Here is a 22,088-nt window from a genome sequence, read left to right on the forward strand (position 1 = left end):
GGGCAGCTCAAATTACCACTTGGTTGGAGATTTTCCTATTAGGGAAAACTAATGGATCTGTTTGGGGGGGAACAAGATGGGGAGGTGGTAGTACAACAACAACAACAACAACATGTCCCCCATCTGAGGTTTGCCCCAACAATTAAAACAAGGGATGTGGATTAACACACCACACACACACACACACACTTCTCTTGGTCACTTAAATTGATGAGCGGGATGTTGAAGCCAGTTACTACATTCTTTCCACAAGGCCTAAATTACCGTAATTACGACAAACATGTCTTTATGCCCAGCTTAGGGGCTTCCCCAAAACATCTAGGCATAAGTGGAAAAGAATGCTGGATGACAAGAGACCTTTTGGTTGTGTTGCATGAGACTCTTTCTGTTAGTCTCTTTAGATCAGTACAGTACAGAATGTATTTTTGAATAGGATTGGCACAAAACCCTATAAATGTGCCTATAAATATGAGACTATTCCCCACACAGTTGAACCAACCTACAACAAAGAAATGCACAAAATTTTATAGAAAATGTTTTTATTATATAAAGAAAAATAGTTTACAAAGGCATAGAAAAATATATAAAAACAAACACATAAAGTGGAATGATGAAAACCCGTAGTACCTGCGGAATAATAGCAGCTAACAGATGCAGATAGCCCTGGATAGGAAGCAGTTCTTGTATTTTCAGATAGGTAATCAAACATTGTTAGTTCTTGTCTGATACTTGCATGATCAAACAGCCTTACTGGAATGTGTTACCTTCCCCAAAAGAAGAGTCATTGGTTGTCTCAATGACAGAGTTGGGTGTTTTTGTTTCTTTTGTGAATGATGCCATGGCCTTTGGCTAGTGCAATAAAGTTTATGATGCTGATGATGCAAGGCTTCTCCAACCTGGTGCCCTCCAGACAACTCTACAACCCTCACCAACCCCAGCCACCCCTTGGCTTAATGGGCATTGTACTACAAAACACCTGGAGGGCAGAAGGCTGCTTTATGCTGCTCCTACTGCCCATGTGACCCTGCCCCTTTTGGAATCTCCTAACCAGCTTCCCAGCACTTTTGACTCCTATCAATTCATGATAGGGTTGTGTTTCTCCTGCCCTTTGAAAATTCCATCCATTTTGCCCTGTTTGGAGAGTCTCTCTCTCAAGGGACATAAACTTTGCACCTGCCTTGGTTTACCTGTCATCTGCTTGTTCCTATCTAACAGCCTAAAAGATATTGCATGGCTGTGAGATTGAGGTGTGCATGAAAAGCAGTTTACAATGGCGTTGGTTAAACTGTAACACTGATATTGCATGGGAGAGAAAATTACTGCTGAAATGTGTGGTTAATAAAGGGTATTCTTCACTCTGCTCCCAGTGCAGTCTTCACTTCCCCCTTGGATATTTTCAACATCTGCTTGATCCCTCAAGCCACAAGCCCCTTTCTCCTTAACACGCTTCAGTCCTACTGTTGAATTTAGATGCCAATGTTCTAAATCTAGCACCATGGTTCTCTGCTTTTTAAAGGCAAAAGTGTCTTATTACGGAGAGTCCTTTTTATACACCTCCCTCTCGGGCTATGGAGAGTGAGAGAGAAAGATCTCAGCAGCCCCTCTTCTCTGCCACAGTGATCTCTTCGTTGTGCATCTCTCTTTTAAAGTCAGCCTTTGTCTTCTCCACCTCAGCAGGTTCCCATCAAGATTTGAAATATTTCAGGAGCTTTGATAGTACATACTTTTGACACCACAGGGGCTGGCTATTCTTTGCTTATTCCAGCCAGACTTCTGGGCTCTCTCCTTTTGCCAAAACAGAGATGGGAATAATTTTCTTTACTTCCTGCCGGCACAATGGGCAGCAACGGGTGGTATGGAAAATTTCCAGTGAGCAGTGGGAGCAGAAGTTGGCATGACAGCAAGGAAGCATCACTGTGTTGGCTTTTTGCCCGAAGCATACAGCGCATTCCTCAGGAAGGGCAAGGAAATCCCCACAGGTGGACTCTGGAGATGCACAAAAGACACGGAATAAGAAACATAGAAATCCTTCTTCAGCACACTCTTCTTCCTACTTACGCTATCTAAACACAAGGGGGCAGGGATGGGCAGACTTTAATATGGACAAGTCTGTCAATTTTGGTTTTGCAAGCTTAGCTTCACTTTGTCATGTTTCCACATCAGCTTGCAATTTTTTTAAAAAATACTGTAATGAGTTCTGAGCACTCGCCAACTTTTCTCTCTGTACTAGATGAGCACCAGTAGGGGGTGATCAGAATGACAGCAGCCAGAATTGAGCAGAAGAGGAAGCCCTGCCTAGCTCTCTGCTCTGTCTACCTGGCTCTCCCACCACTGACTACCCTTGACCCAACGGGGGAGGGAATGGCACTCTGCACATGTCCACGGGAGCCTCTTTTTGTGCACAAAGAGCCTAGCCATAGTTCTAAAGCCAGCCAGGTGAGGAAGCAGCAGTAGCCTTTGGACTTATCACATGCCATTTGTGTTCTCTGAGGATGGAGGGAATGCTGCTAGAGGGACAAAGTAAAGGCTTGGACAGTACTTTGCTTGCACTCACTGTCCACACGGCAATCTTGTTTTCAGCTGCATTTATTAATAAGAATTAATCTGTTCTGTTGCTGATTCAGCTACTGGACTAGAGTGAGTGAGTCTAGGGGGAGCTGGTGGGGGTTGGTGAGTGGCTTGTCTTGCGCATTTAAAACCTTTTTTGGAGGTTGGAGAACTGCACAAATTTTGAATGGAACAATTCACCTGCTGTTTCAGGAAGTGTGAATTGGGTAGATTTACAATAAAATGTGAACTAAACAGAATTTATCCTCTGCCCGTAGTTGGCTCATCCCAATATCTTTATATGATTGAGCACTGGTTTTCAACCAGTGTGCTGTGGCACCCTGGTGTGATTTGAGAAATGTTCAGGGGAGCCCTGGGGGACCATCCTTTCATTAGCTTGAAGTCCATATCTCTCTGTCTTTCTCTGAGGAACGTTCAGAAGAGCAGACAACTTTAACTTGCAGCCCATTATCTTCCCAAAATAAAATAGCAGTAAGAAAGTGGGGAAACACTTTTTCATGACTGTTTATCTTCTTAATCTCTCTCCACCCCCCACAAACAAAAACCCTTCCCAGCTTTAGTAACTAACAGTTCCTTAGTTTTACACAGAGGGCTTGAGAAATGCAAGAAAATAGCAAAGTAGCTTGGTGGTTTGTCTTCCTGGATGCAAGGGAATTGCAATGAGGGGGCGGTTCGCCCCGGGTTCCACTCTCGGGGGGGGTGCCACTTGGCACCCCCACCCCTGTGACTCCCAAGCCGAGCCTCCAGCCTCCCCAGAGCAGACTTTTTTTTTTATTTAAAAAAAAACTTTATTTCGGTTCTGCAAACAATTCAAAGTAAACAAAGCAAAAAATCAAATAAACAATAAGCAAATTAACAAATCAATAAGTAAATTAACAGAATAACAATTTAACAAATTAACAAAATTAACCAAGTAGAAAATTAACATAATTTGACTTAACTTAGTCCAACCCATAACTCAAATCATAATTTCGGTACTTCAAATAAGACTTAAGTAAACTAATAAACTAATAAATTAATAAAGAAACAAAAATAAGGCTAAAATACTTACATATATAAAACACAAAATACACAAAGAAGAAAATAAAATACAACGGAAATACTTCCTACTATTCATGCATCGCTTTCCTTTTTTTCTTTCCCTCTATTCTTGCTTTAACTTACATCTCACTCTTTATTTCATCAGTTACATCATTATAGCTAATAAAATTTCCTGCTTCTTTTTCAATTTAAGCAAATCACCAAATCGGTATTAAATTTTTCTTTTTTGAAATACTCCTCTACACATTTCCATTCAATTATATATTTTTGTTTAGGGATATTTCTAATTGCCGCAGTCATCTTGGCCAAATTCATAAGCTCTACTAATTTTTCCTGCCATTCATAAATTGATGGTACTTTCCCTCCTTTCCAGTTCTGGGCTATAAGTAGTCTAGCTGCTACAATTGCATACAACAATACATTCTTTTTCTCTTCTGGGATATTATTCGGAACCATATTCAATAGAAATAATTCAGGTCTTTTTTCAAATGTTAGCTTTAACATCTTTTTCAATTTTTCATAGACATTGTTCCAGAACTTTCGAATTTCATCGCATTCCCACCAACAGTGGTAATAGGTGCCAATTTCTTTATTACATTTCCAGCATATATTAGAATTCTTTTTGCTAATTTTCGCAATTTTAGCCGGTGTTAGGTGCCATCTGTAAAACAGCTTTAATATATTTTCTTTTATACTTGCGCACGCCGTGAATCTCAACCCTTCCTTCCACATTTTTTCCCATTGGCAACTATATATAGGCCTTCCTATATCTTGGGCCCATCTCACCATTGTAACCTTTACCACCTCATCTTTAAGTTCCCATTCGAGGAGGTAGTTGTATAATTTAGACATTACCTTATCCCCATTTTCCATTAATAATTCTTGCAGCTTTGATTTATTCCCCAGAAAGCCAATTTTTTTATGTTTTTCGAAGATGCTTTGGATTTGATTATAGTGTAGCCAGCTTGTACATTCCTGTTTCATCTGTTGATATGATTTTAACTTTATTTGTTCTCCATTTTTTTCCAGAATATCTGAATAAATCGGCCAGATTTTTCGTCTGCTATCTTTGATCATCATGGTCATTTCTATGGGAGATGCCCACCAGGGCGTTTTCGGCTCCAGAATGTTTTTGTGTTGGGCCCATATTTTTAATAAAGATTTCTTAAAAACATGATTTGTTATTTCTTTATATCCCCCTTTCTTTTCTTCTAATAAGTAATTATGCCAGCCCCGGATATTATTGAAACCCTCTAGATCTAAAATTTCTTTGTTTCTCAATTCGACCCAGTCTTTTATCCAGCACAAGCCCGCAGCATCATAATAAAGTTTTAGGTCCGGTACTCCCCATCCACCTCTATCTTTTATATCCGTCAGTAATCTATACTGTATCCTTGGTGTTTTTTTTTTCCCATATAAATTTACTTAGGCTTTTCCTCCATTTCTCAAAACATTCCTTCTTGTCAATGATTGGTAGCATCTGAAATAGGAACAATAATTTAGGCAATATTGTCATTTTGATTGCCGCTATTCTCGCGGACATTGTCAGATGCAGATTGTTCCACCTTTCTAAATCTTTTTCTATTTCTTTCCATTTCTTTTCATAATTATTTCCAAACAAATTTACATTTTTAGCTGTTATTTCAATTCCTAAATATTTAACCTTTCTCGCTATTTCCCATCCTGTTTTTTCCTCTAATTCCTTCTTATCTTTTTCCCTTAAATTTTTTGTAATGATTTTAGTTTTCCCCTTGTTTATTTTAAAGCCCGATATTTTCCTATAATTATTCAGAATTTCTTTCAAATAGTGCATGTTTTCTAGGGGGTCCTCCAATATTATGACCACATCGTCTGCAAAGGCTCGTGCTTTATATGTGTTTTCTCCTACTTTTATTCCTTTAATCTTTTTATCCTCCTTTATCTCTTTTAACAGACTTTCAATTGTCAAAATAAATAGGAGTGGCGAAAGTGGACACCCCTGCCGAGTGCCCCTCGATATCTCTATCTCTCCAGAGAGGTCCCCGTTTACAATCAATATTCCTTTTTGCTTTTGATATATTGCGTTTATACCTTTAAAAAATTTTCCTTCTATGCCCAATTCTCTCACCATCCTTTTCATAAAGTCCCAATTCACGTTATCGAAAGCCTTCTCGGCATCTAGGAATATCAGGGCAGTTCCTCGGCCGGGGTTCCAGTCTAGATATTCTATCAAATTTATCAAAATCCTGACATTGGTATTCATTTTTCTTTTAGGGAGAAAACCCTGTTGTTCACTTCCTATCAACCTATTCAATACAATTTTTAATCTACTGGCCATAATTCCTGCGAATATTTTGTAATCGATATTTAGCAAAGAAATGGGTCTAAAATTTTCAACTTGGTCTAATTTCTTATCTCCTTTTGGTATAAGGGTTATAAAGGCTTCTTGCCATGATTTGGGTATAATTTCTTTTTCCATTATTTTGTTTACTAATTCAACATACACTTCTCCTAGCTCTTCCTTAAACAATTTGTAATGTTGGCTAGTGAGGCCATCCGTACCCGGAGATTTCCCCGATTTTAACTTACCTATGACTTCATATACCTCCTGCAGTGAAATTGGTTTGTTTAACAACTCTTTTTCTCTATCATCTATTTTATCTAATTTGTGGCCTGCAATGTACTTATCTAATTCCTCCCTGTCAATTTGGTCTCCCTTGTATAATTTCTCATAATATTTAACAAAGCACTTATATATATCCTCTTTTTTTGCCCAATTTTTCCCATCCATCCTAATATTTGTGATTATTCTTTCATCTTGTTTCTTTTTCAACTGCCACGCCAGCATTTTACCTACTCTTCCTCCCATCTCAAAGGTTTTTTGTTTGGCCCATTTAATTTTCTTTTCAATTTCTTGTCCCAATAGCATTGATAATTCCGTTTGTAAAATTTTAAGCTCAGATACTATTTTTGAATCTTTGGGATTTTTTGCCAATTCTTTTTCCTTTTCTTCAATTTTCTTTTTTATCATGTTTTGGCTATTTTCTCGTTGTCTCTTTATTTTATTTTTCTGTTGAATATATAGACCTCGTATAAAGGCTTTGCTAGCGTCCCACGTTACTTCCACCCCTATTTCTCCCGTCTTGTTTATTTGGAAAAATTCTTTTATCGAATTTTTAACCTTACTTACAAATTCTTCATCGTTAAGAATCCCCTCATCCAGCCTCCATCTAGTCTTTCTCTTATAGCCCTCCTTTAAACTTAGCATTACTGGATTGTGGTCTGTTAATGATTTTATCATAATTTCACACTTCTCTAATTTGATTAATAATTTATATGTAAGCCATATATTGTCAATTCTTGCTGCCGATTTCTGTACTTCTGAGTAGAATGTATATTTTTTCTCCTCCGGGTTCCTTAGCCTCCAGCAATCTTGTAATCCATAACTTTCTGTTAATCTAAAAAACAGCTCAGGCAACTTCCCCTCGTATTTTTTCCCTTTGTTCGATCTATCTAAGTCCGGTTTCACTACTCCGTTAAAGTCTCCAGCTAGTATGATTTCTTCATCTTCAACCCATTCACCTAATTGACTCCATAGTTTCTTAAAAAAATCTGTTTTACCTCCGTTTGGAGCATATATATTTACCACTACCACATTTCCCTCAGATAGATATAACTTTACCGCCACTACTCTTCCTTCATCATCTTGGAAGATTTTTTCTGCTCTGATTTTAGGATCAATGTATGTCACTACTCCCTTCTTTTTTTTCTCATTTGAGGAGGCATATTCATTACCCAAACGCTTGTTATTCAATATTCTTTCATGTTTTTTCGATATGTGGGTCTCTTGGAGACAAATTATTTTCCATCCACCCTTTTTCAAGACATGCTCCACCTTATTCCTTTTAAGCTTATTATTCAGACCATTGATGTTCCATGAGATTACATTAAGATTCATTTCTTTACTACTATATTTGATTTATTAAGCTTTAACCTGGCCGTAGCCTTCGTCAGTTTTAAAATAAGAACTAAATTCCCCAACAACTTACACAATCAAATAGATTAATGAATAGAGAGAGATCTTCCAAGAACAGAAAATAGAAAAAGAAAAGAAAAGAAAAAAAACCCCAAAATTAAACACACAAGTCTCTACTGTCTTCTTACTCGTCTCCCGCCGCTGCCAGCTCTTCCTCTCCACTGTTTTCTCCCTTCTCTCCTAACAATTCTTTCCAGTTCCTTTTACTGAACTTTTCCGCCTCTTCTGATGATTTTATAGTTTTCTTCTTCCCTTTGAAAATAAAAGAAAGTCCCTCCGGATACTCCCACACATACCATGCTTTCTTTTTCCTCAGAATATCGGTCAACATCTTGTATCTCTGCCTTTTCAGCCGGATTCTCTTGGGCAGTTCTTTGTAGATGTCCACTGTTCGCCCTTCTATTACAAGTTCTTTTCGTTTTTTCATCTGAAGTATTTTGTCTTTGAGTAGGGCAGAATTCAAATGCACCATACAATCTCCTATCGCTTTATCATTCTTCTTTTTGTCAATTCTTATTCTATAAATCCTGTCCACGTCCAGCCACAGGTCGTCCGCCTCTACTTGCAGCCAGGCAGCTAGCTCATTCACGATTTTCTCATCCACCCGCTCATTAGATCTCTCTGGCACGCCTCTCAAGCGAAGGGTCAGAGCATTTGTTTTCAATTCAAGCATCGCGATCTGGTCTGCTAAATCTTCATGTAATTTCTTCATCTCATCTCTTTCTTTTTCCTCCTTCCTTTGTTCTTTTTGCATCTCTTTATTTTCTGCCACTATTGTTTTTAATGATTCCTCCTGTTTATTCAATTTTGCATTCATTTCTTTCACGGCTCTGTCCAGTTCTTTATTTTTGCCACTGAGTTCTTTAATTTGATCAGACATCTCTGTTATTACTCTGGAGTTTTGTTCTATCTTTGATCCCATTAAATCTAATTTCTCATTTAGAGATTTATTGCCTGAGTCCAATTTCTCATTTAGGGATTTACCCATTTCGGTTATGAGATCCTTGATGTCTGTCAGTGAGTCATTCTCTGGCGCTATTGACAGTCTCTTTTGGTTGTTTGTTGAATTTGCCGCCATTGTTGCTTGTGCTCTTCTTGATGAAGTCCTAGATCCTGTCATTACTTATCTCTCTTCTCTCTGAATGGTTTCACTTCTGAGGTTTCTCTTTCTTTCTGGGAGCCCCCCCGGAGTTATTACAGACTCATCTGGTTCACTTAGGTGTCAGTTCAGAATGGTCTTTCCTCTGTTTTCTTCTATTTACCCTTTATTTATTAATTCTGGGCGCAATTTCTATTTTAGCCACTAGGTGTCAGCGCACCACCCCACAGTCAGTTATGCTCCTTTCTCCTATTCCCTTTTGTTTCTCTCACTTCCGTGAAGAAAGGGGAAGCTGGCAGTCTCTGGTGACTCTGCAAAATCAATCCTCCATTTTCTTGGTCCTCACCCTCTTTTCCAATTTAAATTCCAATTTAGAAGGTAAGTAAAACAATCTTTATTTCCTCTACACGGGTGTCTAATAAAACGTTCATAAAGAATTGTTGTTATAAATTATCTCTTCAGCCTCCACTTAGACGTGCTGGCTGAGTAAGGGAGATTATTTTAAACTTCTAATAGACAATTCCGATCAGAATAAAACTTCTCCTTCCCCTGGTGAAAAGTTTACTTTATATTCTATGCAGTCTCTTTAATCAAAAGATCGAAGTGACAATAAAAGCAGGCTTACTCCGCAAGTTCTTCCACGGTGCATGAAATAGTCCACGGCCCTCTTTGCCCGGCTCGCGTCTGTTTCTCTCCCTCTTAAACTCTTTGTCTCGCCAAGCCGTTTTCCCTTCAAAGCCCCCTTTAGCCGAGGGGTCTGAGTGCTCGCTGGGCAGGTTTTGGGGCGCTTCTGCTGCTCCGCTGATTAGTTTTGCGCCGGCTCCTCTCCTCCGCTTACACCCCCAAAAAGGAGGGGGGTGCAAGCCCGGAGTTCTGCCTTCAGGCGCCGCTTCTTATTCCTCTCAGCCGAACCCCGCGTTTGGCTGCTTCAGGGGGTTAAAATTAGCGCTGCTCACCCCCACCAGCTCGCGTGCAGCACACAGGAGTCTCCCGTCTCTCGGAGCTCCTAAAATCCGACCCGCTCACCAGCGCACTCTGGCCGGAGCAGACTTTTTACTGGGTATGCGTATACACCGTTACGTGGCGGGGTATTGCTGCCCCCCGCGCTTCCAAAGCCACGCTCCTCCAACTCCAAACTCCAGGAGTTTTACCTGGAGTTTGAAGCTGGAGGCACGTGGCTTTGGAGTCGCTGGGGGGGCGGCGGCAGCAATACCCCGCTACGTAACAACGCATGCGTCGTTACGTAGCGGCGGCGCCCCCCCCCCGGTGCATGGCAATTTGCCGCCCCGGGTGTCACGGCGGCTCGCTACACCACTGCCTGGACGTGTGTGCTCTGTAAGGAGGGATTAAAAAATAACCCTGAAAGTGAGGAGTATCTTCCGTGTTTCCCTGTCCTGCTACCCCTAACATCCCTCCCCTCTCGTTTTCTCCACCTCTCCCCCCAGGCAGCCCTCCTGCTCTTTAACAGTCACCCAGCTTTATGGGGACAAAGAGGACCCATCAGGGAAGGACCATGTCTGCATGTGTGTCCTGCATGTGTGTTATTCCTTCCCTGCAATAGCAAAGTGTCACAGTGGCCGGAGTGGACTACTTCAGAGTAACGACGCTACGCAGCTCTGCATTTTATTCTTTTATTGGTGCTGCGTATTTACAGTGCTCAAGTCATTGCTATTTACACGGAGCGATGTTGTCAGTCGGTTTCAGAACCTCCTAATGGCTTTTGGCGCGTCTTTCTCCAACACAAAAGCTTTGGCAGACCCATCCTCTTGCCCCTCCTCTTCCTGCGTAATTCTGGAGTTGGAGGGATGGGTCTTCCCCCCTTGCTTGCCCCTTCCTGTCCCACCTGGGACCCTGGCTCCTCTACCTTGCCTGAGCCTCGGACACGACTTCCTGCTTCCCCACTGGAATCGGAACTCTCCCTGCTTTCCCCTTTGCTCGGGGACGGGCTTGAACTCAGGAGGGGAGGGACTTCGCGATATCCCCTGTCCCTCACATCCACCCCCCTCCCAAGCTCTCCTTCACCCCTCCCCAGGCCCCCCCCATGTGTCGGTGACGACTGGAAGCCTAAGAACTCAGTGCTCTCCGAGCCCGTTGGTGTGAATACCTCCCCCCAGTCCTGCGAGCCCCCCCCTTCCGCCTGGGCGGACGGGAATCCCAAAAAGTCCGTGGCGTCAGAGCTGGTGGGGGTAAAAACGTTCTGCCAATCTGCTCCTTCCTCTGACTGGGTGGATCTCGGTGACACCCATACCTCATCCTCTGGTTCCTCAAACTCCGCTTCCCAGCGCCATGGTGAGCTGCTCTCCCGTGCCTCCTCCTCCTCCCCCTCCCTTTCCATGTGCCAGGGCTTGGGTCTGTGGGGAAAGAGGGCGTGAAATTCTTCCACCAAGAATTCCTCCTGTATCTGAGTGGCTGGGACCCATTCATTCTGGGACGGTGGAGCATCCTCCCATGCCATGAGGTACTCCAGTCCCCCCACCCCCCACCTTGAATCCAGGATGGCCGTGGCCTCATTGAGTTGCTCCCTGCCTTCCCTCTCCCCCCCTCCCTCGGGGGTTTGTTCGCTGTCTCGGAGCCTGCTGCTTTCCCTGTACGGCGACAGCAGCGATCTATGAAACACTGGATGCACCCTCATGTCCTCTGGCAGTGCCAGCCTGTATGCCACCGGGTTTACCTGTTGCGTGACCGTGAAGGGGCCCAGCCTTTTGGGTGCCAGCTTTTTGCACCTCCCTCTGGTGGGAAGGCCCTCCGAGGACAACCACACCTTGTCCCCCACCCTGATGACCTCCCCTTGTCGCCTGTGGCGATCTGCCCCCTTTTTGTACGCTTCCTTGGCCCTCTCCAAGTGTTCTCTGAGCTGCTGGTGCACCGTCTCCAGTTCCTCTGCCCAATCCTCAGCCTGTGGGCCCTCCTCCTCCTCCTCCTCCCTCTCCCTCTCTGGGAAAGATCTGAGGTCGCGCCCGTAATTGGCCTTAAAGGGCGACACCCCTGTGGAGACGTGCACTGCATTGTTGTAGGCAAATTCTGCTAGTGGCAAGCGATCCACCCAGTCCGTTTGCCGCTGGCTGACGTAGCATCTCAGGTACTGCTGCAGAATGGCGTTGACCCTCTCCGCTTGTCCGTTGGTCTGCGGGTGTCTAGCCGTCGACAAGCTGACCTCCACCTGCAGGAGGTTCATGAGCCGCCGCCAGAACCTGGAAACAAATTGGCGGCCACGATCCGAAATAACCCTTAAAGGTAATCCATGCAGTCTGAAAATGTGATCAACAAACAGTTTGGCTGTCTCTTCTGCCGAGACTGCCCTGGCACACGGTATAAAGTGACACATTTTGGACATGAGGTCCACCACCACCAACACTGCAGTCTTACCCCTGGACGAAGGCAGATCTGTGATGAAGTCCATGGACACCACTTCCCACGGCCTGTGTGGTGTGGCTAAGGGCTCCAGCAACCCTGGTGGCGCTGCTCTGACCACCTTCGCCCGCTGGCAGGTGGTACAGCCCCTTACATAGTCTCGAACATCTTCCCGCACCCCTGGCCACCAGAAGTGTCTCATGACTAGGTGAGCGGTTTTGTCCCTTCCAAAATGCCCCGCTGTAGGGTTGTCGTGCATCTGCTTGAGGACCGTACGTCGAAGCTGGGTGGTGGGTAGGTACAGCGCACCCTTGTAGAAAAGCAGCCCTCTGCGTTCTGCAAAGTCTTTTGCCTGCTCCCTCCCCCCTCTCAGTTCTCTGAAGATGCGGTTGGCAAATTCATCCGCTGCCGTCAGTGCTGTGAGTTCTGCCTCGCTCACCACAGCTGCTCCGCAGGACCATGCCGACGGGGGGAAAATGTGCCTTGGGGCTGGTGGCGCCTCCTCCTCCATGTACTCTGGCTTGCGGGAGAGGGCATCCGCCCTGACATTCTGCTCCCCCGGGATGTAGTGGATGGAGAAGTTGAAGTTCGAGAAGAACTCTGCCCACCGTATCTGCCGCTGGTTGAGCACCCTGGCAGTTCTCCAGAACTCCAGGTTCTTGTGGTCTGTGCACACCTGGATGGGGTGCTTCGCGCCCACCAGGAAGTGTCGCCAGTGCTGGAACGCAGCGTAGATCGCAAGAAGTTCCCTATCAAACACTGTGTAGTTGCGTTCAGGCTGTGTCAGCTTCCTGGAGAAGAAGGCACAGGGTCTCCACTCCCTGTTGGCGTCCAGTTGCAACAAAATTGCGCCCACAGCTTTTTCAGAAGCATCTGTCTCAATGCGTAGGGGCGCGTCCTGCACCACATGGAACAGGTTTTGGTCTGAGGCGAACACTCTCTTGAGGCTTTCGAACGCTGCTTGCGCCTCTGGTGTCCACTTGAACTTCTGCTTGCCTCTCAGGCAGTCCGTGATGGGAGCCGTAACGCGAGAGAAGTTCTTGATGAACTTCCTGTAGAAGTTAGCGAAGCCTAGTAGGCGTTGGGCATCTTTGCGCGTCCTGGGGCTGTGCCAGTCCAGGATGGCCTGCACCTTGTCCTTGTCCATCGCCAGCCCCTTGTCTGACAGCTTGTAGCCCAGGAAGTCCACCTCTTTGGTGTGAAACTTGCACTTCTCCAGCTTCACATACAGGTGGTGCTCCTTCAGGCGTTGCAACACCTCTCTGACATCTTTCACATGCTGCACTGGGTCATTCGAGTAGATAAGGATGTCATCTAGGAAGACCAAGCATTTCCTGAAGAGGAGGGACCCCAGGACGTGGTGCATGAAGGCCTGGAAGCATGCTGAGCCCCCTTGCAAACCGAAGGGCATCACCAGATATTCAAAAGAGCCCAGAGGCGTGAACATCGTGGTTTTCCATTCATCTCCTTCCCGGATCCTGATCAAGTTGTACGCCCCCCTTAGGTCCAGCTTGGTGAAAATCTTGCCCCTGCGTGCCGCTGTCAGGAGATCATCCACTCTGGGCATGGGGAAAGCCACGGGCTCTGTCACCGAATTCAGCCGTCTAAAGTCCACCACAAGACGGCGCTGTTGCGTGTCTTTCTTGTCCACCCAGAAGACCGGGCTGCCCCCTGCTGCCTTACTTTCCCTTATGAACCCCCGCTTGAGGTTCTTGTCGATGAAAGCGCGCAGATCCTCCAGCTCCTGGTCTGACATGGCGTACAGCTTGGCTGGGGGTATCGTCGCCCCTGGCACCAGGTTGATCTGGCAGTCAAAAGGCCTGTGCGGGGGTAGGTGGTCGGACTCCGCTTCGCTGAAGACCTCCTGCAGGTCCCAGTACTGCTTGGGTATTGCCTCACCCCCTTTGATATGCATGGTGGCCACCGTGGCTATCGGAGGCCCCTCCCCTGGTTGGTGCTGCATGCAATGTTCCAGACAAAAGTCTGACCCAAACGTGATGCACCTCTGGTGCCAACTGATGGAGGGGTCGTGGCGCGCCAGCCAGCTCATGCCCAAGACGATGGGGGGGTCTGAGATGGTGGTGACGTTGAACGCCAGTGTCTCTGAGTGCCTTCCCACCGTCATTCTCATGGGGGGGGTTTGATGTGTGATGGCCCCTCCCAGCAGCTCCCTGCCGTCAATGGTTGCTACGTGCAGAGGAAAATCCAACTGCAAAAGCTGGATTTGGTGCTCTTCTGCAAAGCTTCTCGAGAAGAAGTTGGCGGACGCCCCACTGTCAATTAAGGCGAGGACCGTCAGGGGATAGCCATTTGGGAGCGTTAGCGTCACTTCTAGAACCACTCCTGCTCTGGGAGGGGTGGGCTGGCTCTGCACCTCTCTGTGCGGGTGGGCGGGCTGGGGCTGTTGTCTGCTGACTGTGCCTGGCTGCTGCCCCTTGTCTCCTGCAGCCAGGCTTTCCCGTTTCCCTGCTGTGGTGCTGCGTCAGTGGGGGAGGGCACAACCGTTCCCGCCTTTCCTTGCCACTCCCTGCGATGTGGGCAGTCTCTGACGAGATGCTGGGGTGAGTTGCAGAGAAAGCAATTCCCGCCCCTTCCCTCCTTGCGTCTTGGCGCCGCTGGGGTTTGAAAAGCCCGCGCGCGCGCGCTATCAATCTGCATGGGCTCCTGGTCCTGGCTGGCTCCAGGCGTGGCCTGAAATGGTTGTTGAGGGAGTGGCTTCTCCTGCGACCGTGGGAACCAAGCCCGCTTTGCGCGCGTCGCTTGCTTGTCGTTCCACCGGGATTCCTGCCTCACCCCCACCGCCAGAGCTGCTTTGCTCAGCTGATCCATAGTACTGGGCTTTGGACCTCTCGAGAGTTCATCCTTCACCTCCTCGCTCAAACCCAAGTAAAACGCAGCTTGCATGGGAGGCGAATCCAAAACCCACCCCAGTCTGTGCACCAGCATGGTGAATTTCGCCCAATATGCGCGAACTGTCATATTTCCTTGGCGTAAATTATGCAGTTCCTCCTTAGTCTGGTCCAAATGACTATCGGACGAATACATCGTCCTCAAACCTTCTAGAAATTGTTGGACATTTTTCATGCAAGGATTCTTGGTTGCGATTAATGGTCTTAGCCACTCCCTGGCTGCTCCGGTGAGATGTTCCACAATAAACGCTACTCTGTGCTCATCATCGGGGAACTCATTCTGGTGCAGCTCAAGAGCATACACGATCTCAGTCTCAAAGCCCTGAAACTCCTTCGGGTCTCCATTGAACTTGCTTACAAGGGTCCCTGCTCTCCTTCCTGGCAGCACTTGGACTTGGGGAGCCCCTCCCGCCTTGTTTTTCTCTGCATCCAGCTTGTTTTGGAGGTCTACCGCCACCGCCCTTAAATGCTGCTCTTTTTCCTGGAGCTCTCTCACCTGTTCCGCAAGTTGTAGCCGGTCGTCCTGGACCTTCTTAGTCTCCTCTTTAGCTGCCTTCAATTCTCCCTGCGCCTGCAGCGACAGCTGTTGCAGTTCTAGCTGGGCTTGCTCAGCGATCTGCCGCCACTTCTCCGCCTCGGACACGCTCATCCCGGCAACTCCGAAGTAGCCCAAAAATGATTAGGAGGTTGCTGTCACAGTGGCCGGAGTGGACTACTTCAGAGTAACGACGCTACGCAGCTCTGCATTTTATTCTTTTATTGGTGCTGCGTATTTACAGTGCTCAAGTCATTGCTATTTACACGGAGCGATGTTGTCAGTCGGTTTCAGAACCTCCTAATGGCTTTTGGCGCGTCTTTCTCCAACACAAAAGCTTTGGCAGACCCATCCTCTTGCCCCTCCTCTTCCTGCGTAATTCTGGAGTTGGAGGGATGGGTCTTCCCCCCTTGCTTGCCCCTTCCTGTCCCACCTGGGACCCTGGCTCCTCTACCTTGCCTGAGCCTCGGACACGACTTCCTGCTTCCCCACTGGAATCGGAACTCTCCCTGCTTTCCCCTTTGCTCGGGGACGGGCTTGAACTCAGGAGGGGAGGGACTTCGCGATATCCCCTGTCCCTCACACAAAGTATTTTTGCTTTGGATCTTAATCTCATTTTCCCTCTCCACTCCCCCCCCCAACATCATGTGCATGCTGATTTGGGGAAAAGTAGGCTGTGGCTGCCATATGGAGTGCATCAGCTCAGCCCTACAGAGCAGTGTGCTCCCACTTACAAGGACGAAAGCAGCACTGACAAGGGGCAGGGCGGAATGGGCAAATCCCCACTTACTCACACCCTGTAACGGAACCCCAGGGTAAGTGGCTTCCACAGGGGAGCCACAGAAAGAATATGGTTGGTCAAGGGAGCCGTGGACTCAAAAAGGTTGACAAGCACTGTGATAGGGAGTTCCAAAGGTGACCTGTGCAGGGTCTGTGCCCTTGTGGGAGAAAAACAAAAAAGTATGGTGTCTTTTTGTAGTATGTATTTAGTCAGTTAGATGTTGATTGTGGTCAATGGACCAATAAGACAAAATACAAAGGATGAAATACAAAATAACAGCTCCATTGAAGCTATATTTTTTTTCAAAACAAAAAACAACAAAACAATAAAAGTGAAATTTGCACTTCAGTGGCCACTGAAGCGCCCTGGAAGGGCTTGTTTCTGGGAGGAAATAATGAGAGGAAATTGAGGGCAACTCACAGCTTTTCTAGATACTCACCACTCTGCTGAAGAAGGCTGAGCTCATCAGCATTTGTTGGTAGGCTGGAGGGATCTGAAAGGGAACGAGAGAGACTTGAGGATGCTGCATCTCAAGTGCGGCCTTTACCCATCAACAGCCCATGCCTTCTTGCCAGGCCACACCATACACCATGCTCAAGGGCTTTCCCCAGCTGGAAAGCATACCTGAACTGTGATAATGTGCCTGGCTGGAGAGAAGGGTGGGTGGAGAAATCTTGACCTTTTGTATGGCTGAGATGTAGGCTGCTGCACGAAAACAGTCAATCACCCCTCCCACTCTTTGCTATTGGTCCACCTCATTACCAGCCTGTGGCCCACAGAAGGCTGCTTATGAGGGAATGTGGCCCTCATGCTGAACAAGATTCCCCCACCCCTGAGTTTAGATGCTTCAGTTGCTTACCCAAAAGCTGGAGTGCCTTGGTCCTTCCATAGATGTCCACAACAGCCCAGAGAGGGCTTGTGACCAAGACGCCACTTATCACCAGGAAACCCTCTGGCTTCTCATTGGTGCTGCAGTAAACATAGCCTTGGTTGTCCACCCAGAAGCTGACAATGGTGCCTTCTGCTTCACATTCTTCCGGTAAGACACCTGCACGACACCTCCCTTGGTTTACCAGGTCTGGGCAAATATAGGGAGGCAGCACACTGGGCTCCAGGAGGGAGGGATCCTGCCAAGTGAAGCCCACCCTTAGGCCCCCAGTCCACCTGCTTTCTTCCTTTAAGATTTTCAAAGTCACCTTCTCATAAAGTTCAATAGGCCGGCTGGAGAAGACAATGCCGTTGCAAAATGTGGCTGTTCTGCTCGCTATGCAGTGGGACTCGTCCATAATTACCTGGGAGCCTTTGAGGTAAGGGTGGAAAAAGAGGGGACCATTGGGAGGCTGGCTTGGGCCATCTGAACCTGTGGGAGACATAAGGGACACCATGATTAATAAAATTATAAGGGTGCACGCTACAGTTTCCTTGCAAAAGGCACTTTCCTTGCAAAAGGTCTCATGACAGGAATGATGAGAAACGCTGCTCATCTCCCCAGTCACCGTGGCAGGATTCTCAGGAAGTGGAATTCTGTGCCTAACATTATGTACACACTGTGCTTTTAATGACATCCATGTTCTGCTCTGACTTTCTCTACCACAAAGAAGCACGCTTAGCATGTTGCTCAAGATCCCGCAAAATGTGAGACTACCATTAGGTGTCACTACCGGCAGGACAAGATCCTGGTTGGGTTTGCTTTCCATTTATCATGCAGTAGTAACATCTCCTGCATACAAAACTGAAACCCCTCAGTCTACAAGAGGCAACAGTTCTTCAAATGACTGAACCATATGCAGGTTTGTGGTTTTTTGTTTAAGCAACTAGAAATATAATTTGCAAAAATAACTTCCCTATAGTTTTACATCAGATATATATAGAACATAAATATTCCAGTTTATTAAACTGGATTCAGCTATGCCCAAGAAATATGAATTACAAAAAGTTGATCAATTACATAAATCAGTTATATATGCTACTATAGGACAACTGGACTGCAAATGTCTCAGGTTAATGTTAATGCATTTAATTCACAGACGTTGGAAAACTGTGTGCAGTGGCGTAGATGGGGGGGGGGGCGGTGGCCCTGGGTGCAAAATCCTGAGAGGGGCACAACCAGGCGCCCCCACAACTGGCTCCCAGCTGAACTCCTGCAACTTATCGTGGTATAGAAATATTTTGTACAGATAAATAAGCTCCAAGCTTAGATATCAACTTTGTCAGTGCTATTTTTTTTTTAAGAAAAAGAGGTGCTGGAACTCACTATGAACCCTTCCCTGGTCCTGTTATAATGGCAATGGCACCCACCTGAGAGGGGCCAGAACTGAGTTCCGGCAAGTTCCAGCTGAAAAAAGGCCCTGAACTTTGTATACCCCTAAAATCATGTAGGCATAAAGTCCATTTCATGATCATCTGGCCTCATCTGATGAGCCTGTGCTCTGCCTCCTCACACATAAAATCCATTCAACCAATTTAGAGTGAGGTTTCATTGGTCCTGCCACCATTGCTCTGCCTAACTGCCTTCATGAGGGTTGTTTGCTTTCTTTGGTGTGTGTGTCTGTGTGTGAGAGCTAAACTGTATGCAAGGGCGTACCCACCACGGGGCAAGTTAGGGCAGCTGCCCTACTCTAGAAGCCAGCTGCCCTTTCCCCTTTCCATAACCCATCGCACTTTCTCCTCTCCCCCTCCCACTATCGAGCTGCAAAAGCGGTGGGGTGTAAACGTAAGAGACGGAGGGAAACAGCGCACCCGGGGGATGGGGCGAGCTGCCCAGAGGGGCGACCAGTGCCGTGGGCAGGGGGGCAGGAGGGGGCAATTGCCCCCCCCCAGAAGCAAAAGGCTAAGGGGCGCAGCGTGGCAGCCCCAGGCTCCGGCTCCCAGCGCAAAGCTCCAGAGGCGCGAGGGGAGCGTAAGCGGAGGAGCGCTAAGCGGGAGCGGGGAGTGTAAGTGGAGGAGGCAGCCACAGGCTCGCGTTCCCCGCGCACCTCTGGAGCTTCGCGCCGGGAACGGGAGCTTGGGGCCGCCTCCTCGGAAGACCTGGGAGGTGCGGAGGAGGCAGCCCCAGGCTTGCGTTCCCCGCGCGCCTCTGGAGCTTCGCGCCGGGAACAAGAGCCTGGGGCTGCCTCCTCAGAAGAGCTGGGAGGACGCAGGCCACGTAGCCCCGCCCATATTCCCACTGTGGCCCCTCCCCTCCCGCCCCTTGCCCCCGCCCCTTGCCCCCCCCTAATTTTGATCCTGGGTACGCCCCTGACTGTATGTGAAAATGGGCTATAGTTTACGAAGAAAACAGCTTCTCTTTCAGTCCCTGATCCCAGATGTCATTTGAGCAGTTGGCGGTTACTGTTATCAGAACATCATCGCCACAATCCTTTATTGTTCTGATAGGGGCACTGAAATGACAGGTTGGAGAGGGACAGAAGGAGAAATCCTGAACCCTGAAGAAAAATATTTCAGCATATTGCCTTTTCCTTAGACAATCCATAATTGTTTTCTGACGCTTTCTCTTTAAATGATCTTGAGCGTTTGACATTCAGTAGATTGTTATTTGTGTGCGGTAAATTCACTTGTTGGAGAGCCAGAGTGGATCTGGTAAAAATATTTCTTTAAAAGAAAAGTAAAGTTGACCAGGGTTCAAATTCCCGCTTAATCATGAAGCAAGCTGGATGAATTTGGCTCAGTCACTATCTCTCAGGCTAAGTGTGAGGCACCTTGAGCTCTCTGAGGAAATGCTATGTGTATGTCACTCTGTCTATGCTTTGTGCTTTGGAAAAGATTTCTGTGGCGTTACTTTATGTCTGGGTGAAAATGTAAAAGTTTGAGACCTTGTGCTATTACTGTGTTGCATTATAAAATGCCTGGGAAAAGGCCGTAGTGTTGGCATCCTGCTGGGGCCACCAAGAAGCCACTTGATGCCTAAAGTAAGGTCCAAACAAGAGGCTTCCCAGCTCAAAGCCCCTGCTCTCCATTAGAAGAACACTGTGCTACGCTAGACTCAAAGAACATTCATGATTAAGTTCTTATCCAGAGTTTCAGTGAGAAAATAAATGTGGTCTTGGAGACCATTCAAAGCAGAAATTTTGGCAGAGGAGCAATGAATGGCATGCTTTGTTCACTGTTGCCTTTTGGAGAATTTTTATCATACAACAACCTCCAAAACCACCCCCATACCATCCCCATAAACACTTAATAAAAATGATATGTAAAAGATTTCCCTGGATGCCAAGATTCAGGTTTCAGGGTGAGAGAACCCCAGTAGACACAAAACATGCAGCAAAGTAAAGCGTGGAAATATAAGCTGTTAGACCTTTAAAATATTCCTTCCCTTCTACTCGACTTAACATAGAAAAAGACCAGGCATTTGGTAAGTTTAAAATGGCTTATTTACAAACTCTTCAAAGGTCAGTTTCATGTGCTTTTCCATACAGCATTCAGAAATCACAGGCAGCAAAACTTAGGTAAGATTCAAAGTGGTGAAAGTTCTTAAATTATTTGTATAGGGACACAAGGATGGCTTTGCAAAAAGTCTGAGCTTGGAGCAGCCACCTCAGATGTCTTTACATCCTGGAGTACACATGATTGATTGATTGATTATTTAATTCCTTTACCACTTAATATATTTAAATGATCTCTAAGCAGTGTACAGAAAACTGAAGCAACAACAGACAATTTAAACAAAATATTACAAAAACCCAGTTACATATTAAAATGTTACATTAAGGCACAGTTGCTAATATATATAAACCAACATCAATTTTATAAAAGCACTGTACAGTAGTCCGGTGCTTGCCCCCACAACTTGTGGCAGTGAATTCCATCCATTAATTCCTCGTTGTGCTGAGGCTGACAGTTGTTTCTCCATGCTGAGGGAGATGCACACAGTGATGTGTACATTCAGAGGCACACTTGGTTTTTCTGAACATTTTCCTTCAGGACTGCACCCTGGAAAGGAGAACGTTTTTCAGAGCTCTTCCCTGACACAGATCCAGACCTCAGCCATAGCCTTTGAGCATAATGAGCAGCAAGGCAGCCCCCTGTCAAAACTGAAGCAGTTCTTCAGTTAAGCTTCAGGTAACAAGTCCCATACCTGAGGTGTCCTCCATCACCTGACCTTGACCCACCAGAAACACCTTTGCATTTTCACCCAGGGCCCTTCCTCGAAACCCCCAGCCAGTTCTTACCCTCCAAGGGGCAAATGCAGGCCCCCATCACTTGCCAGGAGGCTGCTGTTCCTCTCTTCCTCTCCCTTCCTTTGTCAATAAGGCTGAAGACTTTGGTGCCGCGCGCTGGGTGATAGGCTGGAGTTTATGTTGCCATGCCAGGGAAGCGAGCTGTTTTTACTGAGCTGCCTGGGGCACTCCCGGGAGTTAAACATTAATCATGGAAGTGTGGGGCTTGTGTGTGGTTTCCTTTCACATTATCACAAGATGCACCTTGCTTTGTGCTAGGGGAATTTCCAGTCTATTGTGTGTGTGGACGTAACTTGAGCCAGGGCCAGGGCCACACCCCCAGGACCACATCCATGACTTCTGTGTCCTGGCTTCCAGCCCATGCTAGCAAGACTCCACCCGTTCCTCTTTCCTGTTGACCCAATAAGTTTACCGTACTTTGCACTGTTTCAGTGTACTTGATAGCTTTCATTGTCAAATCTTAATATTACTTCACATTTGTATAAAGCTGTGGACAAATGTGACAATTTCAGTTTCTCTTAGTTTCTCATCTTTTCCCAGTATTAAAGTCAGTTCTCCACATAAGTTTTTTTTTCAAAGTCTTTATGACAATTCACCAGCATTTTAGTGCAA

At 46.4% G+C, this 22,088-nt stretch overlaps 1 protein-coding gene across 2 annotated transcripts; it reads right to left on the reverse strand.

The window, feature by feature from the left end:
* Positions 1 to 521: 521 nt before the first annotated feature.
* NEURL3 (neuralized E3 ubiquitin protein ligase 3) lies at positions 522 to 21,706 on the reverse strand. 2 transcript variants are annotated; one of them, XM_035117553.2, is made up of 4 exons: positions 21,468 to 21,706; positions 17,159 to 17,659; positions 16,739 to 16,792; positions 522 to 1,986 (listed from the first exon to the last, which is right to left on the reverse strand). In XM_035117553.2, the coding sequence occupies exons 1-4, from the start codon at positions 21,493 to 21,495 to the stop codon at positions 1,757 to 1,759; spliced, it is 813 nt and encodes a 270-aa protein (XP_034973444.1). In that variant the 5' UTR covers positions 21,496 to 21,706; the 3' UTR covers positions 522 to 1,756. The 2 variants fall into 2 exon arrangements, with proteins under 2 accessions (XP_034973444.1, XP_034973443.1); XM_035117552.2 differs by lacking the exon at positions 21,468 to 21,706 and having other exon boundaries at positions 17,159 to 18,866.
* Between the last annotated feature and the right edge of the window lie 382 nt (positions 21,707 to 22,088).

This window comes from Zootoca vivipara, chromosome 6 (assembly GCF_963506605.1).
Source record: "Zootoca vivipara chromosome 6, rZooViv1.1, whole genome shotgun sequence".
NCBI classification, from domain to species: domain Eukaryota; kingdom Metazoa; phylum Chordata; class Lepidosauria; order Squamata; family Lacertidae; genus Zootoca; species Zootoca vivipara.

Bases quoted from the DNA above. Each gene is read 5' to 3' on its own strand.
- NEURL3 (XM_035117552.2), bottom strand. From the start codon at position 17,996: ATGGAAAGCAAACCCAACCAGGATCTTGTCCTGCCGGTAGTGACACCT. The intron at 16,793-17,158 runs GTAAGCAACTGA...GTTCCCTTTCAG, and splicing joins CAAGGCACTCCAGCTTTTGG to ATCCCTCCAGCCTACCAACA. The intron at 1,987-16,738 runs GTGAGTATCTAG...GTGCATCTCCAG, and splicing joins CAGCCTTCTTCAGCAGAGTG to AGTCCACCTGTGGGGATTTC.